The sequence below is a fragment of the Venturia canescens genome, chromosome 9 (assembly GCF_019457755.1).
Source record: "Venturia canescens isolate UGA chromosome 9, ASM1945775v1, whole genome shotgun sequence".
Classification (NCBI taxonomy): Eukaryota; Metazoa; Arthropoda; class Insecta; order Hymenoptera; family Ichneumonidae; genus Venturia; species Venturia canescens.
In genome coordinates this window covers 20,846,333-20,867,838 of record NC_057429.1, presented here as the reverse complement: position 1 = coordinate 20,867,838, position 21,506 = coordinate 20,846,333, and the positions used below count along the sequence as shown (strand labels likewise).

General features: G+C 39.8%; 1 protein-coding gene across 6 annotated transcripts in view; it reads right to left on the bottom strand.

The window, feature by feature from the left end:
* Ih (hyperpolarization activated cyclic nucleotide gated potassium channel Ih) overlaps positions 1-21,506 on the bottom strand; it is a 110,157-nt gene that overhangs the window by 38,643 nt on the left and 50,008 nt on the right. For all 6 annotated transcript variants that reach the window (XM_043428309.1, XM_043428310.1, XM_043428311.1 and 3 more), the window contains 2 exons: positions 9,586-9,953; positions 6,331-6,601 (listed from right to left, as the gene is read on the bottom strand). In XM_043428309.1, the coding sequence (XP_043284244.1) occupies positions 6,331-6,601; positions 9,586-9,953 (639 nt within the window). The remainder of the gene's footprint in view (positions 1-6,330; positions 6,602-9,585; positions 9,954-21,506) is intronic.

The following is a 21,506-nucleotide window of genomic DNA, read 5'->3' as shown; positions in this document are numbered from 1 at the left end:
CATCTCTCGAACAAAGTAAATGCCAGCAGTTTGAAATACCGGCGTATATTTATACTCCCTGAAGATCTGCACTGAAATAACTTTTTATCGGTAAATATATATGGGGCTCGGAAAATCATGCTTGTTCCGAAAAAGATATAATTGCATGGTCGAACATCGTGGAAGAAAAATATCTTTGCATCTCTTTATTGTTGCTGGTTTATCGTCGAGCGGTGAATAATAAAATTGTTCAGTGAATAAGGACAAACGGCAGGACGGAATCGAACGCAGCGTGCAACTCTCACCAGATTGGCCGTCATTGGTCAATGAATATCTTGTGAACGATGCACGAGAGTAAAATGTTGGTGATTTTAGAATTAAATCGCTTGTCCACCGTTGCCTGGACGCTGCCGAAAGTTTTGGAGAAAACCAACTTTGGTTTGGAGCAAAGAACCAACTAACGACGAGAGAAACTTGCGGATAGCGAGAGGAAGAAAGATATCGTCGAGGACTTTCGTTTGGAAAATGTCCATACGAACGTTTCACTAAGATAAATTGCTCCCGGCGTCGTCTTGCAGTTTGAAAAATGCTTGAGCATTTTGCCGCATAAATATTCATAATAGAATACAGCGGTGGACAATTAAATGGCGAATAGCATTATTTGGTTGTTCGATATGCATACATTCTCAGCACGGTGTACAGAAAGTCTCACATCATGAAATTCTCTACTCTCCTTCCATCGGTCCGTCTCTATTTCCGGCCATCGTCCAGAAAGACGAACATGCAACTAACAAACAGCTTTAGATTCTGGTAGCTCCGTGTATGCATGTATATGTGTGTACCTGCAATGAAAAGAGAGAGGAGCAACTCGCGATAACTTTTCGTATACGACGATCTACGTATAGACACAGTAGGTAGAGCCACATATATTTTCTTCTTTCCCTCGACCTAAATTCTACGACCCCCCATCATGCGTCTCGGTTAACTCGGCGATTTCACTGATTGCACTTATTGTACGATTATCGATACGAAACTTGGTGAACTCATCTACTTTTCATGTATTCGTTCTCGTTGGCCCGGTCATCGTACATTACAATTATTCTCATGGGCAATTCCCCTTTATTCGTGAACCAATAAAATTGTACGCATAAATCAGTATTTATATTTGTTCGCCTAGAGTTATTTTTATGGACTTTCTATTTATGAACTCTTCCATTTGATCCATCAAAACCGATTTAATAACTAGCATTTTAAAAAATGAATGAAAATCGATGCTCCATTTATTTCTCGAAAGATCGCTCGTCTGGTACAGAAAAAAATATGACTTCATGGTTCAAGCTTTCTTAAACGTTGCACAATATTTCGACCAGCAAACGACTACAAGCGTATGCTCTCGTACAGGGATGACGGAGCACAGCTACACACAAGAGATATCTCAATTGACCCGAGGAAATTCTGCGTGTGTATATATTCTCAGGCCAACTTGCTCCAGTCAATGTTAATCTTTTATTCCTACACATATATTTGTGTGCAGATCCGCGTACTTTTGAGCATACGTGTATCGGTGGTCCATATGTCATCAGGAACTTTCTGCATTTGTATCAGCCGTGACGCCAGCACCAGAATACTCGCCGTCGTAGTGACCTCATCGTAAATACTTATCAAATCAATTAACGACATCAAAATCATTTAAAAAACTCTTTCGGAATTTGATATATTTTCTTCGATTTTCGCCACCGCGGTGAATAAAATGAGACAGAGCTGAAAATGTTTGTTGAATTTTTTCAACGCAAGAATTATTCGTATTCGACTGCCAACTTTTGAATCGATCTTCCAGAGAAAATTCTTCCAGAGAGATCGAAACGAGTGGAAATTTTTTAAGTTTCTGAATCAAACTCGTTACAATGTTGCGCGAGTGTTTTTCAAAGTACGAGATCGCATAATAAATGAAGTGTGTGACGCAAAAATCCGGTTCTCCAATCATGTATGATTTTAGAAGATGTATTATGCTCACGCGTATATATTTATGTAGCAAATATGTGGTGAACGAAACGACGCGATGATGCTGGGAAATAATGGGGGAAATATTCGCATATATATGTAACAATTGTTCACGTCGATCGGGATCGAGGACACATCCCCCCCCCCCCCACTTCTTTTTCAATTGTGTGTGTGTGTGTGTGTGCGTGCGCTCGTATGTGGACGTGGGTTTTCAACTGAAACGCAACGTATAACTCTTATCCGTATATGTTCCACACCGGACGATATTTTACAAATGAATTATTCAAGTCTTTCCATGAATCGAGATCTATCTCCAGAAATAACTCCATGTGTGCATATATCCTTTTAATCATATCTATATGTAAACTCGCGCATGTACGTGCATGCGTGAGCAATTGTTAATACATCGAAAGTGAATTGGAATGAATTTGTCCCGGAATAATACTCAAAATGATAAATTCCACAAAAAATCGATGAAACATTGCTCGAAATTTCTATTGTTTTCCAAGGAAATCCTTTTCACACAGACACTTTCACGTCGAAATGAGTTTCCAGTCTATAAACATTACTGGTTTATAAATATTTAGAGAATTTATCACTTTTTAACTCGTGTGAAAATTTCAACTGGTTAAAAACTTTTCGGAGTATCTCGGAGGGAATTTTTTTTCCACGATCAGTGACGGTTCTGTTAAAAATGCATTGTCCTGTTGCTCTTTTTGCCGCTTCCTCTGCTCCCTTGCGGTCGCACGGGAGTGCATGTGCGGAGGAAATCGATTCTTTGGGGCCCTAAGTATGAAACTGGATGGATCGGTTGTTCGTGGTCGAATTATAGAGATCTGGATGCAGACGAAGAGAGCAATGTGTGTAATATTACCATGTGGGTATACACGCGTTTATGGAGTCGTGGAATAATCGGAAATATCGCGACTCGAGTGCGACACGATGCTCGTCGCTCCATCGCAGAGCTGTACTACCAACTGAAAGAATGTCGTTCAAATTTGATCGATCGAAAGGATCGATTGAAATCCTTGAGAGTCAAGCTGTTTGCAGAATTTCAATATTATTCGTTTGAATAAATAATCCGTAGTGAACAAGTTTCCCGAATGATTCACTATCAAATGCAGCTCTCGGAATCACTCAATGTTTTAGCGATTCAATTATTCAAGCCCGTTTGTCCGATTCCGGAGATTATTTTTTTTTGCCGGTGAGACAAATGAGGCATTTATTTCTCAAGCCTCAATTTTTAACGTCGCTTCTTCCACGAAAATCCTTAATCGCAAGAATCGTGCGGAGGAAGATGCGCGCACGTGTGACGTATGGCGTGCTCGCTCGTGAGCTAGGATCTCAGCTGAACCTTCGCTACAGGGAGAGGGGCGAACGGTGCAAGGTCAACGAGGGCATTATTTAATCTGGTAATGAGATAATGTTGCGAGCTCGAACGTATCATTTTTGCCGTATTTATATAGACACATTTATATCGTGGATATCATTATTGCGCGCGACACCAAATTCAAGATTTACTCGAGTTTTCGCAAAAAATTTGTCTCATTGGAAAGTTTGCGAGGGGAGCGCTTATAGTTTTTTTTTCTCAAGTTCTTCCTCAATCGCGAGAAAATAATTAGCGACAAATATTGTTGGACTTGAAAAAAAATATTACTCCACAGCAATTCCGTGTTTTATTTCGGTCTTCTCCGCATCTGACCAATATCACGCGAGAAGTAACCTCAGACGGAATTACGAAAGCTGTTTTTTTCTGCTGCACGTTTATAAAGGGACAAGAAAAGTACGAGTGAAAAATAATGAGAATAGAAAAATACCTGGACCACGCCCCGATAAATTTAGGAAGAAAATGTCCGTTCTCGACTTTCCTTAATCCAAGCGAAACTGCAATACGCGACGGGGATGAAAAAAATTGCACTCTCGTGGGAATCTCGCTTGTATATTTGTCATCCACGGGCAGAGAAGCTCGAGTGGAAAAAAAAACGAATCGCACGAAATACAGTCTGTGTTAATCACGTTGATTATTCTCGTTCGTAATAAGAAATATCATTCATTTTATTAATTATATTTAGGCATGTTTATCATTTGAATATTTGATGAACCGAATAAAATTCCGTTTTCATTATTACGGCGAGAAAAACAGCTGCGATAAATCTCATTAATTTCCGTCTTTTTAAGTTCCATTTAAACTAATTTTTTTGCCATTTATATTTTTAGCTCGCGTAGTAAAGCCAGGTAGGAATCTCGGGTGAGCGCACCCATTCGCTCCACCGAGTTCATCAATTAAACATTTGAAATCGCGTGTTCTCGCTACTGTTTCATTGTCCCGTACCCAGTGAAACGAACAACCGGAGCGATCGACCGATCCAGCTCGGGGGGATTAACGCACTAACGTCGTATCGTGCATACTTTATGTACAAAAAAATGTTCACTAAAATCATTATGAAAATTCGGGAATAACGTAAATTTTTAAGGAATATTTCGTCCCACGTAAACCTCGATAGTGGCAAAACACGAAAACGAACATCGGTATACCGATCCCGGAAGAATTTTCTATATATAGCCCTCTCTTGATACACTTCCGCGCATTTTCAAATATTTACCGGGAGGCGGATAACAAGATTCGTGCTTCGCGTCTATTTACTCGGTGTGTGATATTATTTTTGTCTTTTTTCTTTTTTTTTTTTTTTAATAAAAAGCACAAGAGCGAATCCAGATTGCGTTATGAATTGATTTAGCAAGGTCCTTCAACTCTCGTGTCTCAAACTTTTTGTTTGTTCACGTAACGCGATTATTAGCAGAGTAGGATATCCGCTTGCATTTTTTAAATCCGGTTATTCCAACATTGATTCATAAATGATGGAAATTTCGATGTAAGTTATATCGCTTCTCCGGATATTTATTATTGGGCTTTGTTACACAATTACGCAGTTTCCGAGTATACATTTTTGTTCGTATCACTTTGATTGTGACAAAAGTATCAAGATTTTTCATCCGTTCGGATTATTATATTATAATATGCTTGTGTTGACATGACGAAGGCATTATGCAACAAAAAATCGCGAGCTTTAAAATGTGTATATACGCGTGGTTCAGCGAGGCATCTCTATTCTCTCGTATTATGGGATTCGCTGCGCGGAAGAACCGTGCAAATTGTCCAAAAATGATAACTCTGTAAGTTCTTATTACGACCCTCGTAAATCTTCAAAGTGCATTGTTATTTTATGGCAAACCTACGGTCCTCCATATAGAATATTTACCGAACCGAACTGAACGGAACTGAACGTTCGGATAAAGCGAGCGGGGACGAAAGGGGAGGGATTGCAGAGGGAAGGAACGGCCACGTGGCTCAAAGATATATTTACTAGTTGGAAACGTCGTAAGAGAACTTGGCAGAGTGCCTCGATTACCGAGTGTACGAATGACGTGATTACAGGGGATAGATTGAGAAAGAAAAGGACAGAAAAAATTCTTCAAAGATTGAATAAAAGAGTTCAGAGATCGGGAGGCGGGGGAGCGAAAAAGTAGACGAGCAAAAGAAAGTAACCGAGGTCGCGGTTCAAACTGAATTTTTGTTCTCGAGTTGAATCGGAATTTCGAAACGTTTGATGAAATTCAACGCGCGTTATTTTACGATTTTATAAAAGTTCGTTCCTCGCAAATATATCTGGCCCCCTCAGTTTGGTCTTCCAACGTTGAGATTTCTAGGAAAATGGTGCCAGGCAGAGAATTTCTGAGCAAGGGACTTCCCCAGGCCTACGAGGCTCATCGGGTTGTTCCCTTGAAAAACCTCTCCCTGGAGGATCCCTCAACACCGGGAATCTCCCGAATGACCAACTTCCAGGCGCAAGGATCGATATAAAGCGACACAAACACGCGCGCATACATATTTATGCCCACCATACTCCTGTTCGACGAGGGCATGGATGCTTCCATAGAGGCACACGCAGTCGAGGCTTTGGGAATAACCAGCCCCTGCTTTCTTCGCTACCAACGGGGTTGCAATTTTTAGTGAGAGCCAAAAGTATTCATTGGATCATATCATATCAGCCTGCTAACTTGCTTGAAACCTGCTTTTCGAGCCAAATTTTATGGAGAATCATATTTTAACGATTCGTGTTAGACATGAAAGGAACAAAATTTCTATAAAAATTGATGAATGGAGAATAGAGTTGGAAGGATTGCAGAGGTTATTTCGCGCGCGATCAAGTCGCATCCATGCAGCGATGTCGAAAAAACTTGATATCGTCTCATTTTCCATTTGATTTTTGGCTGCATCGAGTGGCGGCAAATTTGCTCAAGTTAAATCAAAGGATATCGACGCGAAGTAAAACACGGTGTCTGACTCACCGAAAACTGGAGCAAGGATGTATGACCCAGTGACCCGCGGCCTTCTGCCTTATTCGTTCTTTCATAAGGGCCTTTTTGCTACCGAAGAGCTTCATCGCAAGCTTGTTGTCCGTAGGTTGAAAAAGTGCTTGCAGTTGGTTTCGGATGAAGCTCTGCTTGACCTCCTGTCCCGGTAGACCCGGGCCCAATTCCTCCTTCGGGGTCCCATAAAGGGAGACATCGTCGACCCCGAAGTGGACCTTACCGCTCCCTTTGTAATTCATCTCGTTGCCTGGAAAATAAACGTAAAAACAGATTTTGAAAGACGTTGAAATAAAAACTGATGCCGCTGAGCCCGGATAATACTATTGGCCCGCTTGGGTCACGTTGCTCTGTGGTCTGACCGCACCGACGAGAGATTAGACGCGAGATTTACCGTTGTCGCTCTTTTCATTCGAATGATCCGCACCGAAAGACGCGGACGATTCTGGCTCTCGGGTATTTTTTGAATTAAATATGTGATATGTTAAATTTATGTTTTGTCAGCAGAAAACACGTAAACTACAACTATGAACCAACGCTTCAATAAAATTTTAATCGCTCGTGTGTCGTATATAAGCGTATGATGTACGCGCGAGCTTGAAATAAAAGCTTTAAAAAAAATGGCTTCGTTTACGGTAAACAGCAAATAAGAAATCCGGAAATAAAAAGCGGAAAAATGGATAAAAATTGGTAACAATATTAAACTAACAAAGGTGTAAAGGGGTAATAAAAAATGAAATGAAATTGATACCGAGATAAAGTAGAAATATTACAGAAAATGACAAAAAGGCCAGGAAATTGATGAAAATGTGATGCTCTTTGCAAAAACGCTTTCACAAACGTTTTTTAATTTTTTTTTCATAAAAATTATAGCTACTTCGAAAGAACTTTCTTCCGCACACTTATGCGATCGTCATTTTCCATCGATCGTATCGGAAATAAGATAAATAAAAGGGAACGAATGTCAATAGGCTTGTTGTCGCCATTCGGTTTAAAGACCCGAGAACACTCGCCCGAATGAAAATATTGAGGGTCACACCCGCCTTGAGCAATCGGGAACGGCAAGAAGTTGAGGCCGTTTCTCATGAGAAAGCGCATAAGAACGTCCATCAGGATCGAGTCCACATCAACGTATTGTACTTTATTTAGCTTTTTTTTCTAATTTTTCTTCGACTTTTTTTCAATTTAACATTCATTTTATTGCAATCGTAAAACGGTAACAAAACGTTGGAACGTCCGAACGGATTCGAAGAGCTCGAACCCTTGAGATTTCTTTACAACGCCCTTCGTTTTTTTATCGAAAAGGTTGCAATAACCCTGGCCCGTCCAATCAACGGGGCATGTAGAAAATAAGAAAAATACCGCGAGCCAGCAGCAGCGGATTCGACGCAAAATTACAACGTTAGTACTTTCCCTTTTTAATTTAGCTCACGACTTTTCATTGATTTTATACTCGAATTGATTTTGCACCAAACAAGGATTTCGAGTACGCTCTCATCGCTATTTCGATGCTCGTATGATTTTTATCAATTTTTATTCGTATTCAACATTTGCATTGAATTCGATGCGGATGAATATTTTACCAATGGCAAACAACGTATCCGCATTTGAATAAATAAGATATGGGGTTCGAAAGGATTTTGTGAAATACGACAACCTGGGGATTTCCGTATATCGTACAGTGTACTCCGTCGACGTTACGTCAGTAGAATTTGCATATTGATATCTGCCGTATCAACTCGGCAAGTATGTGTGCTAAACCTTCGTTAAATTAGCATAATATAATCCCACCAATTTGAAATTGGTGCATAAATGCGAAAATTCGGCAATGCATTTGGAATCCGATGATAATTAATATTCGTCCCGATACATTGAATTATGAAGAAATCAGAAATTGATTGGTTCGCATTATGATCGAATGTAGCAGGAAAAGAAGACGAGAAAATAAATGAGGTCTCAAACTTTTGGCACTGACTTGAATCAATCGACGTGTATGCGCCGTTTTTCCTCTTTTTCGTCAAATTTACTGACTGTGAATCCATTGGTAATTGTCGTCAGAAAAAATATTAACATTCTTTATCCTCATAATCGTCCGTCGCATCATTAATATTGCATACGTTCGTATAATTACACAACGGAGCGACATAATGAAAGACGCGCAGGACGTGAAATGTATTGACTTTGTATACAGACGTAAACGCGTACGCGAGACATTCTGCTCAGAATCGACCAGCGCGTTTCAAATGTGCGTATCGATGAATTGATTTTATTTCTATATTTCAAGTATCGTCGCAGACTGGTCTTTTCGAACATTTCCCGATGAAAAGTATTTATCCGCGAGTCGAAATATTTCGTTTGAAAAGCAAGAACGTGAATATAAAGGGAATTTTAAAAAATGAGCGTCTCTGGGCGAAATGACTTGTATATATAACGATAGACGAATGTATTCGTAGCTCGAATAATTATCGAGTAAAAAACTATTCACATCATCCGGAATCAATTATGATTTATTACATGACATACCAGAACTCGAATCGCACCTAAAGTGACAGTCTAAGAATCATCAGCACCGGTGATGAGTCATGCATTGTTTTCATTAACACATCCAGAGATATCATTCGAATTGAAAAGGAGTATTTTTCTAATGAAAGAATTCTTAAGAGCAAAAAATAATTGAAAACTCATTTGTATTCAAGAGGAAAACCTTAAATTTAAGATTCTCATTTTTCCAAATGAAATATAGAGAAACGAATCGTGTTGAGTAGTGAATAGACCATAGCCAAGCAAGACGAATTTTCAAACCAGTCTCCGTCACTAGGTTATCATCCAGGATATCGAGTAACGGTATTCCGGAAACAAAACGAGAAAAATAAACCTGGCTCTGTGAAGACGGCGAGAAGGAGAAGTTATAACGTTATGGAAGGGAATCTCTTTGAAGACTATCGCGCACTCGATCAATTTTAATACGCTTGTAGATATATCGTTACAAAAAGAAAGTGGATTTCTCGACCAGAAATACAAACGTTTCTGTGTCAGTGACTCTAATGCATTTTAATATGAAGTCCAATGTTGTACGATACAGGTCGAAGGATATGACTTTGTACTTGCCAAAAAAAAAAAGAACACGACCAAAAGACAAATGAATTGTGTTTCGATCTGAATTATTATAAAGAGGGGAACAAAGAGCGGGAGATGAAAAAAAGATTGAGAAAGTGAGAAGCAGCTGCCGCTTACCGGTATCGCCGAGGAAGTCAGTGATGAGAAGAGTCTCGTCGTCTAAAGCGGTGACGAGGCTGTCCGTACAAGTGTTGGTGTTCTCGATGCTGATTTTGATACTGTCATCCTTGTTGAGCCTAGGATAAATGTTTCCTGTTGTATTATTGGCGGCGTAACAATTGTTGTTGTTGTTATTGTTGTTGTTGTTATGGTTGTTCGGATGGCCGAGATGTTGATGGGGTGAACGGACGGATTCGGTGCTGCTCGTGTGAAGGCCAACCCCCGTTGTTGCTCTACCGTTTACGAGACGAAGACTCGGTGCTCTTCTGCCACCCCCTCCTCCCCCGCCCCCGGAAGCGGCACGGCCACCAACGCCCTCGCCCTCCCTTCAAAAATTCATAAATTTTCCAATTATTTTTATCTTTTCTGCTCAACACATTTTTTTTTGTTTCTCATTTATTCGATAGTTGTAGAATGTCGAATGTTGAAGAAAAAAATCAAAACATGCACATAACTTTTGAAGAATATGAATAAGCGAGGATTCGTCGAGTGAGTGGAGCGGCTGACATGTGCCGTTGGTACAGAAGCTCTCGAGTGCATTAATCTTGAGGTTGAGTTTTTTCAAAAATGAGACCTCATTCGATTATCGTGTTGGTTTAACAAAAAACATTCGAAATACTCAGTATATTCAAAAAACGTGCACCCGTGGAGGTAGTTTAAATTCCACGCTCTCCACTTTTTTCGACCCTCGAATCCTTATCTATACCCTCCGCCTTAAAATCGCGTGGTCAGTGGCTTTTTTTTCATTCCCTTTCGGAGGTAAAAATTAATTATCTCTGTCCGCGGTAATGCGAGTCGAAGAAAATGGAACGTTTTTACTTCTTGAGGGTGAACATTATTCAAAAGAACCTGAAAACCAAGCAGAAAATCTAACGTTTGAAAAGTAAGGAGAGATTTACGAGTCCTTTGCTGTAATCCAAAAAACAGATCGAGGAGAATCGAACGCTTACGATTAGCTAATAATTCATTTGCATATCAAACGACGTTCCGTTGCCCGTTCACAAAATCAATGTATCGAGATAAGCGTAAATTTTTAATTACGATAATGAACGTTGTTTCTGCGGCGCATGAAAATAATAATTAGCCTCGTCGCGGATTATAACGAAATAATCTCGGTGCAATTAAATTAATTGCAATTAAAAAGATAAAAAAATATATATATATATATATTCAAACTGCGTAAAACTGGCCGATCGACATTTCGCAACGTTGGTATCGAAATTTGCTACGGAGTATGAAAAAATGGTCAGGGTCTCGAAGAAAGGTTATATTGGAGAGGTGAAAGGGTTAAGACAGGATAACCTCATCCGTGGCCCTCATTGGAAGACCACAGCACAGCACAGAGATACACTCGCATAGTCATGGATGTACCCGCGTTAAAGGTGTGTTAAATGGAAGCTTCCCAGGTGGTTCGCACATATATCCATTCTATCCCTGCGCGACTTAAGTGCACGTAATATATCGTCCTCTTCGCGCATATATACATTTCGGTAGAAGAACACGGTGGAGCGATCTATTTTAAGAAGTTAAGAGAAAAAAAAAACGGGTAAAAAAACATCGTGGTTTCGTCAAGGGAGAGAATTCGACTCGTGTGGTCGAGGAAGAAAGAAAAAAAAGGAAGTACGAGAAAGGTGAAATGAATTAAAATATACGGGAAAAGAGGAAGAAGAGCGGGGGTTGAGGAAGGATTGAGAAAAGAGAGAAACGTCACGAGCGTTGTACACTCTCTTGAGGAGCGGACGGACGCGCGAGAGTTGAAATAGGGAAGAGACTCAAAAAGAGTGTCAAGGTTCGCTTACGATTGTCATATACGTATAGTATATACAATTTATATACCAGTGAGAAACAAACGGAAGATCGTCTCTTTGAGATTTTACGGAGGAAAACTTCGTGATACGTGTCTCTCTACTCTTTGTTTATTACAACCAGCGTTCAACTTCCTACAACCCTTTTTTCAACCTCTCTCTCTTTCCGTTCTTCCCTCCTTACTTTCTTCGCCTTCTTCCACACTATTTTTCCCCTACTGTCCTCATTCACTTCGACTCTTATCGTTTATTCAATTCGTTTCACGGTCACAGTCAAAGCTCATCCTCCCCCTCGTTTAAGTATAAAGCTGTATTCTCGCTCCAAGAACAATGCTCTTTTCCTCTTTTTAGTTGTACTTGTGTCTCTTTAACGGGACCTCGTACCCTCGTTTGATCTATCAAAACGTAAAAGTCATTTGTTCCTCGAGCTTGGGCCAAGTTTTTTTTGCGACTCTCTGTCTCTCTCTCTCTCTCCTTCATATGTTCTTTATTATAGTCGAGTTTTAAACATCTTAGTTTTAAATATCTTGACCTTAATTTAATCTTAAAAAAAAGCGAACTTTGAAATTTTAAAAATTCCATGTCCATCCTCCCGTTCGAAGAAAAAAAAAAACGAGAGCTACGTTTTATCGATTACAAAAGGAGGGAAAAAAATTTGAATTTGACCCATATTGCCCGACGGAGAGAGTCCGTTCGATTATCCTCATTACCCAAAACAGATCGTTCGAGACCGAATATAATGAGGCTGGCGACTCTGGGATTCTCGAATCGCTCTTTCTCGGGAGAATCGACACTTGAGTCCACAATGCGAATGGCATTACTCTCGGAAAAACTTGAACAAACAATTGGCTCGCATATACACGGTGCAGAAGGAAAGGGACGAGAAAGAAAATGAAAAGAAAGGGGGAAAGAAAAGAAAAAAAAAACGATCGCGAACGCAACGAAAGCATTTTTAATTGCCTGCATTTTTCGTGTGACGGTGAGCGCGTGGACATAATATTTATATGAACATATTTCCATAATATGTTACAAACGAAGCAGAATGCACTCGATCAAGAATAAAAAAATAATTAAAAATTCAAGACACAATTAAAATTGATTTATGGATACAAGATAATGGAACAATGAGAAAACAATGCAATCCGATTTTGAGCGAGACGCTTGCATAAACTTATACTTTTTTTATCCTCGTTATTGGCGTTTTGCATTCGAGTTTATTTCGTTTCAATTTTTATAACGAAAAATGTTCAATCGATTTCATGCATTTTCCCCTAAATCCCATACGCTTGAAATATCATGAAATCATGATGCAATGATTTTATATTGAATATTAGCCAATATTTAATATTCGAGAAAAATCTATGTAAAAACAAGAGAATTTCCCTGTTCGCGTCGTGAGCAAACAAATTTTTTTGGAACAAGTATTAAACGTCATAGATCTCGCGGCGAATCTACTAGAAACGGTGCACAAGGATTTCATTGACCGGTTCTCATATGCATGAAACGATTCGTTCCAATTAACAATGGTTACAGGTGTCCGGACTCGCGTTTTTTTCTTCCGGATATCGCGCGATTCACACGTTTTGTATCGTTTATTTTTTCCCTCTTTCTCCTTGTTTCCTCACGTTTTCGTTGAATAGCCGCGAGGATTCGCGGTTATACAGGTAGAAAAAAAGGTTTAGCGTCGATACTGGCCCGAACGTGATTTATCGCGAAAATCGAAAAGATGGCGTGACTCGTGCGAAAAGTTTTTGTGAGAATGCTCCGAACGACGCGTGTTTATAAATTTTGTGAGCGACACATGTTCACGCGCGCGGATGTCGGTCGTCGAGGAAAAAAGGAAAAAATAAGAACTGAAAAGTCTGCTGGAATAGGAGCGACGAACGTCTTTCATATATTCAAGCGCTCACCGTCGTTTCCTTCGACGCTGTTGTAATTATTGATTTTACGCGCTACTCATCTTGTTCCATTACATCGTGACAAACTTTCTGTTTTGTCAAGCTTTTGGCAAAGATCTTAAAAATTGCTCAGGGCATGAATAATGAAATGATAAAAAAAAAAAAAGTATATATGAGTCAGCACGATTTGCAGAGCAGGTTAAAGGAATTCGGAGTGACAATGATTTATGGATGATTGTTTAATCGTTGAAAATTCCAGCAGGGCGCGAGTTTGAAGTTCGCAGGGGTGTGTGTTGTGCGCGATGAATATTCACCCGAGGAAAATAGTAACGATGCTACCATAACCGCGAAAGATAGCGCAATGCTGACACCGGAATTCAGTGAATCGCACAGCTAGAGAGGGCAAGGAGTCAAGGGTAGCTAACGCGGTCGGTCGAGCACACATATGCGCGGGTGTCACTGACGCTGCAAACACGCACACACCAACGCAAACATACTTTTGTAACGAAGGCCTATATATCAGAGAGTGAAGTGGATGAAGCAATGTCAGGGAGAGGATAATTAACATCAGTCTGAAATCGTCATCATTATTATTACGAGGAGTTGGGGAGATTTCGATCTCGGGAAAAAAACCTTTGCTCTCAACCCTTGTTGCTGGGCCCGGATCACCCAGGCATGAGAAATACGAGTGGCTGCCTTCCCTTTTACACTTATTTATGCTCGTTACGCACTTCCCTACTTCTTTTTCATTTTTCTCTTCGAGTTTTTCATCGTTTTATCACTTTGATCTCGGTTTCATTATTATTTGGTTTATCCAAACCGGGTCTTGACGATTTTCAATTTTTTTCGAGTTTGTCGACCTGGCAACCAGCACACACAGGACAAGCAAAGTTTAACCCATTCGATGGATATATATATATTTTTTTTTTAATATATTTCTCGAAATGGAAAAATTCGTCAGTGATTAATTTTCGGGTTGATGCACTTGTTTTCTTTCGAAACGTCCATCAAGAATTCACGGTGCTTAACAACGAACTATTGAAATTTTAATCGAGGACGCGGCGTGAGATATTGACAGTTTTTAATCACCGCGTTGGAGAAAGAGAGGTTTATCGTTTGCGAAGAATGCATGGTTAAGGAACTCAAGATCTTGATAAATATTCGATAACTCGAAACTTGGAACGATCAAGTATTCAGGATGTTCGAAAGCAGCGGAAAAATTTATCAAAGTCTTCTGTTCTCGCACGAACTCGGAGGAGAGACTTGGAAATTTTCGTTATGATTTATTGAACTTCCCATTTCGAACGACCGTTTGAATCTTTGTTTTTTTTTTTGGATTTTTCAAATTTTTCGGAAATATTTGATTCATTGCCACATTTGAAATTTCTTCGACGACTTACTCGACTCGTTTTATGTGATGACACTTTTTATCCCACTTTTACATTACTTGACGCATTGAGAAGAGAAGTTTCGAATTTCCAAACATCAAGAGATGCAATATAACGAGAGGCTTGAGCCTAGGTAATTAAACAAGTATTCCATTTCCTCTCGTGCATTAAGTTTATTCCGTATACTCGTGATGGGGCAGATCACTGCCTCGTATACTAAATTGCCAAGAGGAGATCGTAAAAAACTTTACAACTCTTGAGAAAACTTTGTTGCTATACAGATAAAATTTTAACGAAATGCATCTATTTTTATTCTGACTCGATCTTATAAACCTTGAGAAAAAAATGTTTCTTTCCCACCGAATCGAGATCGTCCAAACACTTTTTCTCGCACACCGGACTCTTGATCGTTTTAACAATTTTAATTGGATATTCAAGTTCGTTCAATAGAGAAATTCGTGCCAAAATATTGATTCAATAAACATTGAAAATCAATTGGTATCAGGAATTGGTGGGAGGCCATGAGGCAAAATTTATAACTATTTTTATAAGAATTCATTCCATCGTAAATTCAGTCCCTTTTTTACATATTTTAAAAAGTATTGTGGCCAGTTTTTTTCTACTTTGTATCAAATTTTCGGAATGAGTTTTACGTGGTCAATTGTCAAGTACCTGAGTGTGCAGTGGTCCCAATGTCAATGTGCCAATTAAAAAATGAATCCTTGCTGAGCGAGTTCTCTTATGAAATTCCTTTTTTTGTACGTTCGCACACTTGTACTTCTTTGTCTCTTTTCTTTCACTCTGATTTGGGATCTAAAAAAGTTTGTAACGTTGATCAAAGTGAGTGAAGCAACGTGTTCTTCATTGGTGTGCCCTCTGTCCGATGGTTAATTCCGGTGATTTGTCCGTGGACAAATCAGATCTTTTTTTAGCTCCGTCTCTCTCGATCCCTTCTATTCGGTATTATTACGTTCCGGAATTAGTATCGAGGGTTGCCTGCTGTTCAATTGTTCCACGACACGATCTCGATTATTCATGTCCTCCTTTTGGTCGTTGACGATTGTTACTCCGCACGAGGCATCGCCTCGGGGGATTTTGATCCCGTTGACGAATTAAAGGGAAAAGAAAAAAAGCCAAAATTTATCACCAATGAACCAGAGGGCAGAGTCAGCATCCAACGACCGGCACTAAAATTCATGTTTCCATTCTTCACTGTATTCAACTTTTATCTCACTCCTTTTTTCAATATTTTTCGCCATTTTTTTCGGTTAACTTCACCACTTTTTATTCATTTGGAAGAATAAAAATAACCAGCACTTTCAAACTCGCGTCAGTGTTATCGAGTTTCTTTTATAAACCGTTTTCGAAAGATACTGGAATATATTTATATATGGGAATGAAAAAAAAAAAAAATGTTCCGTTACAGAGCTATTTTCCTCGTCTCCGTGCTTCCTTTTTCAATATTTTTTACTTATTCTCTACGCAGTTTCCTCGTTTAGGGCATTAAGATCCTAAAAAAAAGAAGAATAAAATACCATGAAATTCCTTTTCAAAATTTTCCGTCATGAAATTTCATTCGACTGTCGAAATATTCTTTATGGATACTCGGAATCGTGGAATTGTTCGTAGCGCTTCGAGTCACCGTCGCTCTCGAAACGTGCTCTTTGCCTGGCTGCATGACGCGCAAACACTCGTTGTTTATAACTCGATATTCTTACGGACCACCAACAATTGTACCAACGCCTCGATAATGAAATTTTTATTGACCGCACTCCCGGCGTGTTTCTCTCTAACTCGTGCATCGTATCGAGTACCCTCGAGCATTGTGTTCTCGCGAGCCTCACTCAGAGAGAACAACTTTAATTTCACGTCTGAATTACGAAAATGTTTGGTCGATTTAGCTTACTGCTGAAAATCTTTAAGAACCGTGCAATTTAACAAAGCCGGTAGAGAGTAGAATGATTTTAAACTATAAAACGAAAAGTACCGTAAGCCGAATGGCAGTCACAATGTTAATTTCTTTTTATTTAGGTAGAAATATTGTTGCATGAAAAAAAGTGACCGGATAGAATCCACACACAATGAGCTAACGAGGATCGAACTTTGATTTGCCTGACTCACGATGTCGTATGGAGTCGAGTCTAATAAAATAAGGTTCAACAGACGTCTAGCATTGTTCGTTGGCAAAACGGTAAAACGAATCGCGTTCGCCGGTCTATAAACCGTAATGGAGAATCGTTTAAGAAACATATATGCGTTATACATCCACGCACACGCTCACGCACCAACACATACACTTATATATGGCGCCGTTTCTCGTTATCGAATCGCAACTGCAATCGGAGTCTCGAGGATCAAACGCACGCAAAATACGCGCGAGACGCGCAACATGTCTCTGGCTCTCGCACACGCACACGCAAACACGCACGTTCATCCCTTTCCCGCCAATTTCTTCGGGCAGACAACACACGAATAGACCAATGATTATTCGAGAGATATACACGTAGACTGGGTGCCCTCAGACTCTGGCGCAGCACGTCCTCACACACGAGCTGTCAATGCTACATTCACGCCAATTCTGGCTTAAATGAGAGTTCAACAATCGACCCAGTGCCTTCACTCGTTCAAATTAGACCTCTTCCCTTGCCAGAGATTCGTCCGAGTTAGAATTCACTGAAAGCTATCAAATTTTGTTTGTGTCTTTCGTTACTCGTTCTCGAATTAAATTTTTGTTTTTCGTTTTTTTTTTTTCAATTTCAAGCATCAAATCGATTCAACTATACCATTTCCAACAAGATGATCGGAATAATTCAGCTATACAATAAACATTATGAAAAGAGAAGTTGTTACGTTTTAAATACGAATAGAAGTTTTTGAATTTTAGTTTACACGATCGACCAAACTAAAACAGCCGTTATCGTAAAGAAGTTTATTTATCAATGAAAAGAGATAAATCCTGATATATTCGTCGATCTTCCTTCCATCCGACTCATTCTTTCTTTCCACTCTTTTTATCGCGGTCATTATCAAGCGAGATTCTCGAATAGAGCGCAGTGACTCGAAGCGTGCAACAACGACTCAGTTTTTTTTCCCTTCCAAGTACCTAATTAGCGGTTCGTTTTATTATCGGTTCACTATCGACGAACAATCTATTACCTGTTGACACGTTAATAACGAGGATCGAAAAATATCGATTGCACTTCGCCGTGTGTGGTCCCTAAATTTCGATTTGATCTTTCTCCCAATGCTCATTGATCTCGATAAGAAAACATTAGTAGAACGGCACTGTTAGATTATTGTAATAATCGAATCGCACAGTCTATCGCACGAACATTAGATTTTTTTTCCATCGTCCAACTTTCATGTCTATCCATTCTTCGAACAGGGTACTTTAGAGTGGTCACTTGGTCATCACTTTTACAAGAAATCCTTATACATGTAGACATGTATAAATTGAATTTATTATTCCTAGACAATTGTGTACGTATTTATACGCACGGATAAATACTTTCTGAAGATGTGCTCGAAATCTATTGAATTCATAAACTCTCCCATATATTTGTAAATATATATTCTCATTTATCCATTAAATTCATTATTTAAAATAATTATTTATCTATTTATTCTTTTATCTGTTTATTTATAAACGTATCGTGAGAGAGGAGGAGAGCGAGTTAACCGCGACGAAGCTCTTCCGGGCTCACACGTGCGACTGATTGAATGACTGACTGACTGACTAAGTATGAGCCCGCGAACCAGAGAGCCAAAGAGTTTCTCTTCTGATGCTGCTGCTGCTGCTGCCGCTGCCGCTGCCGTTGCTGCTGCTGCTGCTGCTGCTGATGGAGCGCCTCGACTCGCCCGGCAGCCCGCAGGGCAGTTTGTGCGCGCTCGGAGAGGGGTTTACAGCTCAGCTCTTCGGGAGCGAGAAGGAGAGAGAGAGATGAGAAGGGGAATTCCCTGACTCCTTAACCCCCTTGCAACCTGCTGCAGCAGCAGCAGCCGCGTGCAAGCTCTTCCGCGCCTCCATCGCCACCTACGACACTCTCCCGCCAGGATATGCAGTCTGTGACCCGAACTTTACTCCCACATGAACACTATTCCGTTCCGTCCAAATATTTCTATATACAAACGGAAGCCTAAGCAAAAAAAAACACGAACAAGAAAAACATTTGAAAAAACGTTGACGAGACGCTCTTCGCACGTTTTTTCTTACTCTTGTTTCCCACTCTTTTTTTTAGACCTCTGCAGCCTCGCAGATGTCTCTTTAATCTTACTCCGTTACAGCCATTTTTCTTATGGAATAAAAAAATATAGACTGTGGAAGCAATTTTTTTTCCTCTGAATGAGAATATTTGGTAAATTCTACTAAACCGTTCTCGCGGATGATTAATATCGAATAACACACCGTGAGGAAAAGAATTCAGACAGACTGAATTCATCGCGATTTAATATCCGGAAATCGTGATCAAACGATGCTGATCAACAAGTTAGAATGTCACAAAAGTACAGTGATTGCGTAACGTCACACCTTAAAGATCATTAGTAAATAGTCGAAATACATTTTTTCGATCTATAATTGCTGGCATCAGTTGGTTACCAGCAACGTGGGTCATTCCAATGATATCTCGCGACGCCCGAAGGAGCTAATGACTCGATGGATAAATAATAAATTGATTACGACGAGAATGGAGTTCAGTTTTTGATAAATAAACGCCAGGAGTATATTTATACATTCGTATAGAGACTGCAGAAGCCGTCGTTCAATCTAAACGACTGCCCTCTTCCCCCTTTCCTTGCGACTCCCTCATTCATTTTGTTGACTATTTTCATTTGGGTTATTCCTGAATTACCGCTCGGTCACTCCTTACATACGAACGTCACTTCCTTCTCTTCGTAAAAGTGACCAAAGGGCCTCAGCCCCGCATGTTTCTGTTTCGATTTAGTTTGTCTCTGGTCATGAATCAAAGATATACCGAGCGTGTTAATTAAAGTCTCCGCCTCATGAGAATGACCGCGCAGAGGTCCGGGGAATAAAATTAAGTATATGAGAATGCTTCCAGGTCTGGCAGAGAATATTATTTATACACCGCTCGGAAACCCTTGGGACTATCTTGCATTTTTCTCGACTCGCCAATCATCTCTCTTTCCTAATTAATGTACTTTTTCATTCATTTTTATAATTAGTTCGGTGGGTTTGTGTGCATCATAGGCATTATTTTTCATCTTTGGGATAAAAAAAATGCTCGTTCGAAGGATTAATTATATTTAAAGCATTCATTCCTTAGAAATGCAACGTTGAAGTTTCGATGCAAAAATTCTCATTTTTTCGTGACAAAAGATTTTTCATTTTCCTTTTCAAGCCTTATATTTTGCTGCTGGCGCGATAAAACAGCTGATTAAAAAAAATACCTCGCTTTTGTTTTTCCGAGGACGCGTTGGTTATCGCGCTTGTCAGAATTTATATTTTTACGACAATTTCAATGTAAAGTAGCAATAAAAATAAATGAAAATCGGATAATAAAGAACGTGTCGTTCCCGAAGAAGCAGTATTTTTGTAAAGCGTCAAGAGGAAACAATATTAATGTCGTTTTTATGTATGCACGGACAATACGTTGCTACAATCGATTGTCTCTAGAGCCCGACACTTGATAAAGAAATCTGAGAGGGGAAAAAAATCCCAGCGTAATCGGAACAAAGTGGGGAAGTAGGAAACTATCGGAACAGCGTGCGGAACGCGTTGTAAATCTTTTTCGTAGATGGCGCGGAGATCTGTCCTCGAGTGTTCTCTGCCTTATCCACTAGCTGAAACTCGATAATTACATACTCCGCGAGAGAAAAGTTTTCTCCCTACAATGATTCTCCCAAATGCTTTTGTCCGGTTTATGGAGTTCCATTAAAAAATAAATCCATATTCGGTCTCATCAGCTACGTTATCGTATGTAAGAGTATCGTTTCGCTGTTGGCGTTGGGATGAATCGCGAGAGTTGTAAAAATTAAGATTGTTGAAGAATACGAAAAAGGGTCGGTGGGAAGAACAGATGGACGAGGGTCTAAAGTTTTCCAGGCTGAGAGTCGAGTTTAGTCAGTTCGGCTGAGCCAAAATTAGTTCTGTTTCGAGACGACATAATAAAAACATATTGGTAATATTATTTTGCCTGTTCCGTTTAATCGAAACTCCAAAATAACATTTCCTGATAATTTGTATGCTTGAGTTATTTTCACGACCAATTTGTCTGGGAGACTTGACGGGAGATGAAAAAACATATACACATGCGAGCAAGCTTCGATTGTAGCCTATTGATTAATTAATCTTCGAATTTAATTATCCGCGGGGCTTAGCCGCTCGTTCTCCTCCCGCCTCTTTCTCTACCTCCGTCAGTTTCGTTCGTTGAGATATAAAATTCAAATTTTCCCTGCTCGTCGTGTATTCGAAAATTTGACCAACTTTTCAGCAGAGCGAATGGAGAACACAAGGTCCGCCGTCACATCAGGCATATTCAAATTGATTTCTCCTCATCCGACCCTTTCTATTTCCAATCAACGTACCCGTGCTCAATTGAAGCTGTGACCAAACTATGAATACTAACGAGAAATACGAGAGGGTCGCACTCATTCTGTGCCCTTGGGGGGTTGTTGGTACCTTTTGACATATGATGCGGCGGCGCGTACACCGAAATTTTAGATTTCGGCGCGACTGCATTGAAACGCATAAACGAATGTTCAACCCAGAACCGTATATGAAAGAGAAACGAACAATTTTACATTTCTTCCAAATGATTTATTGATGT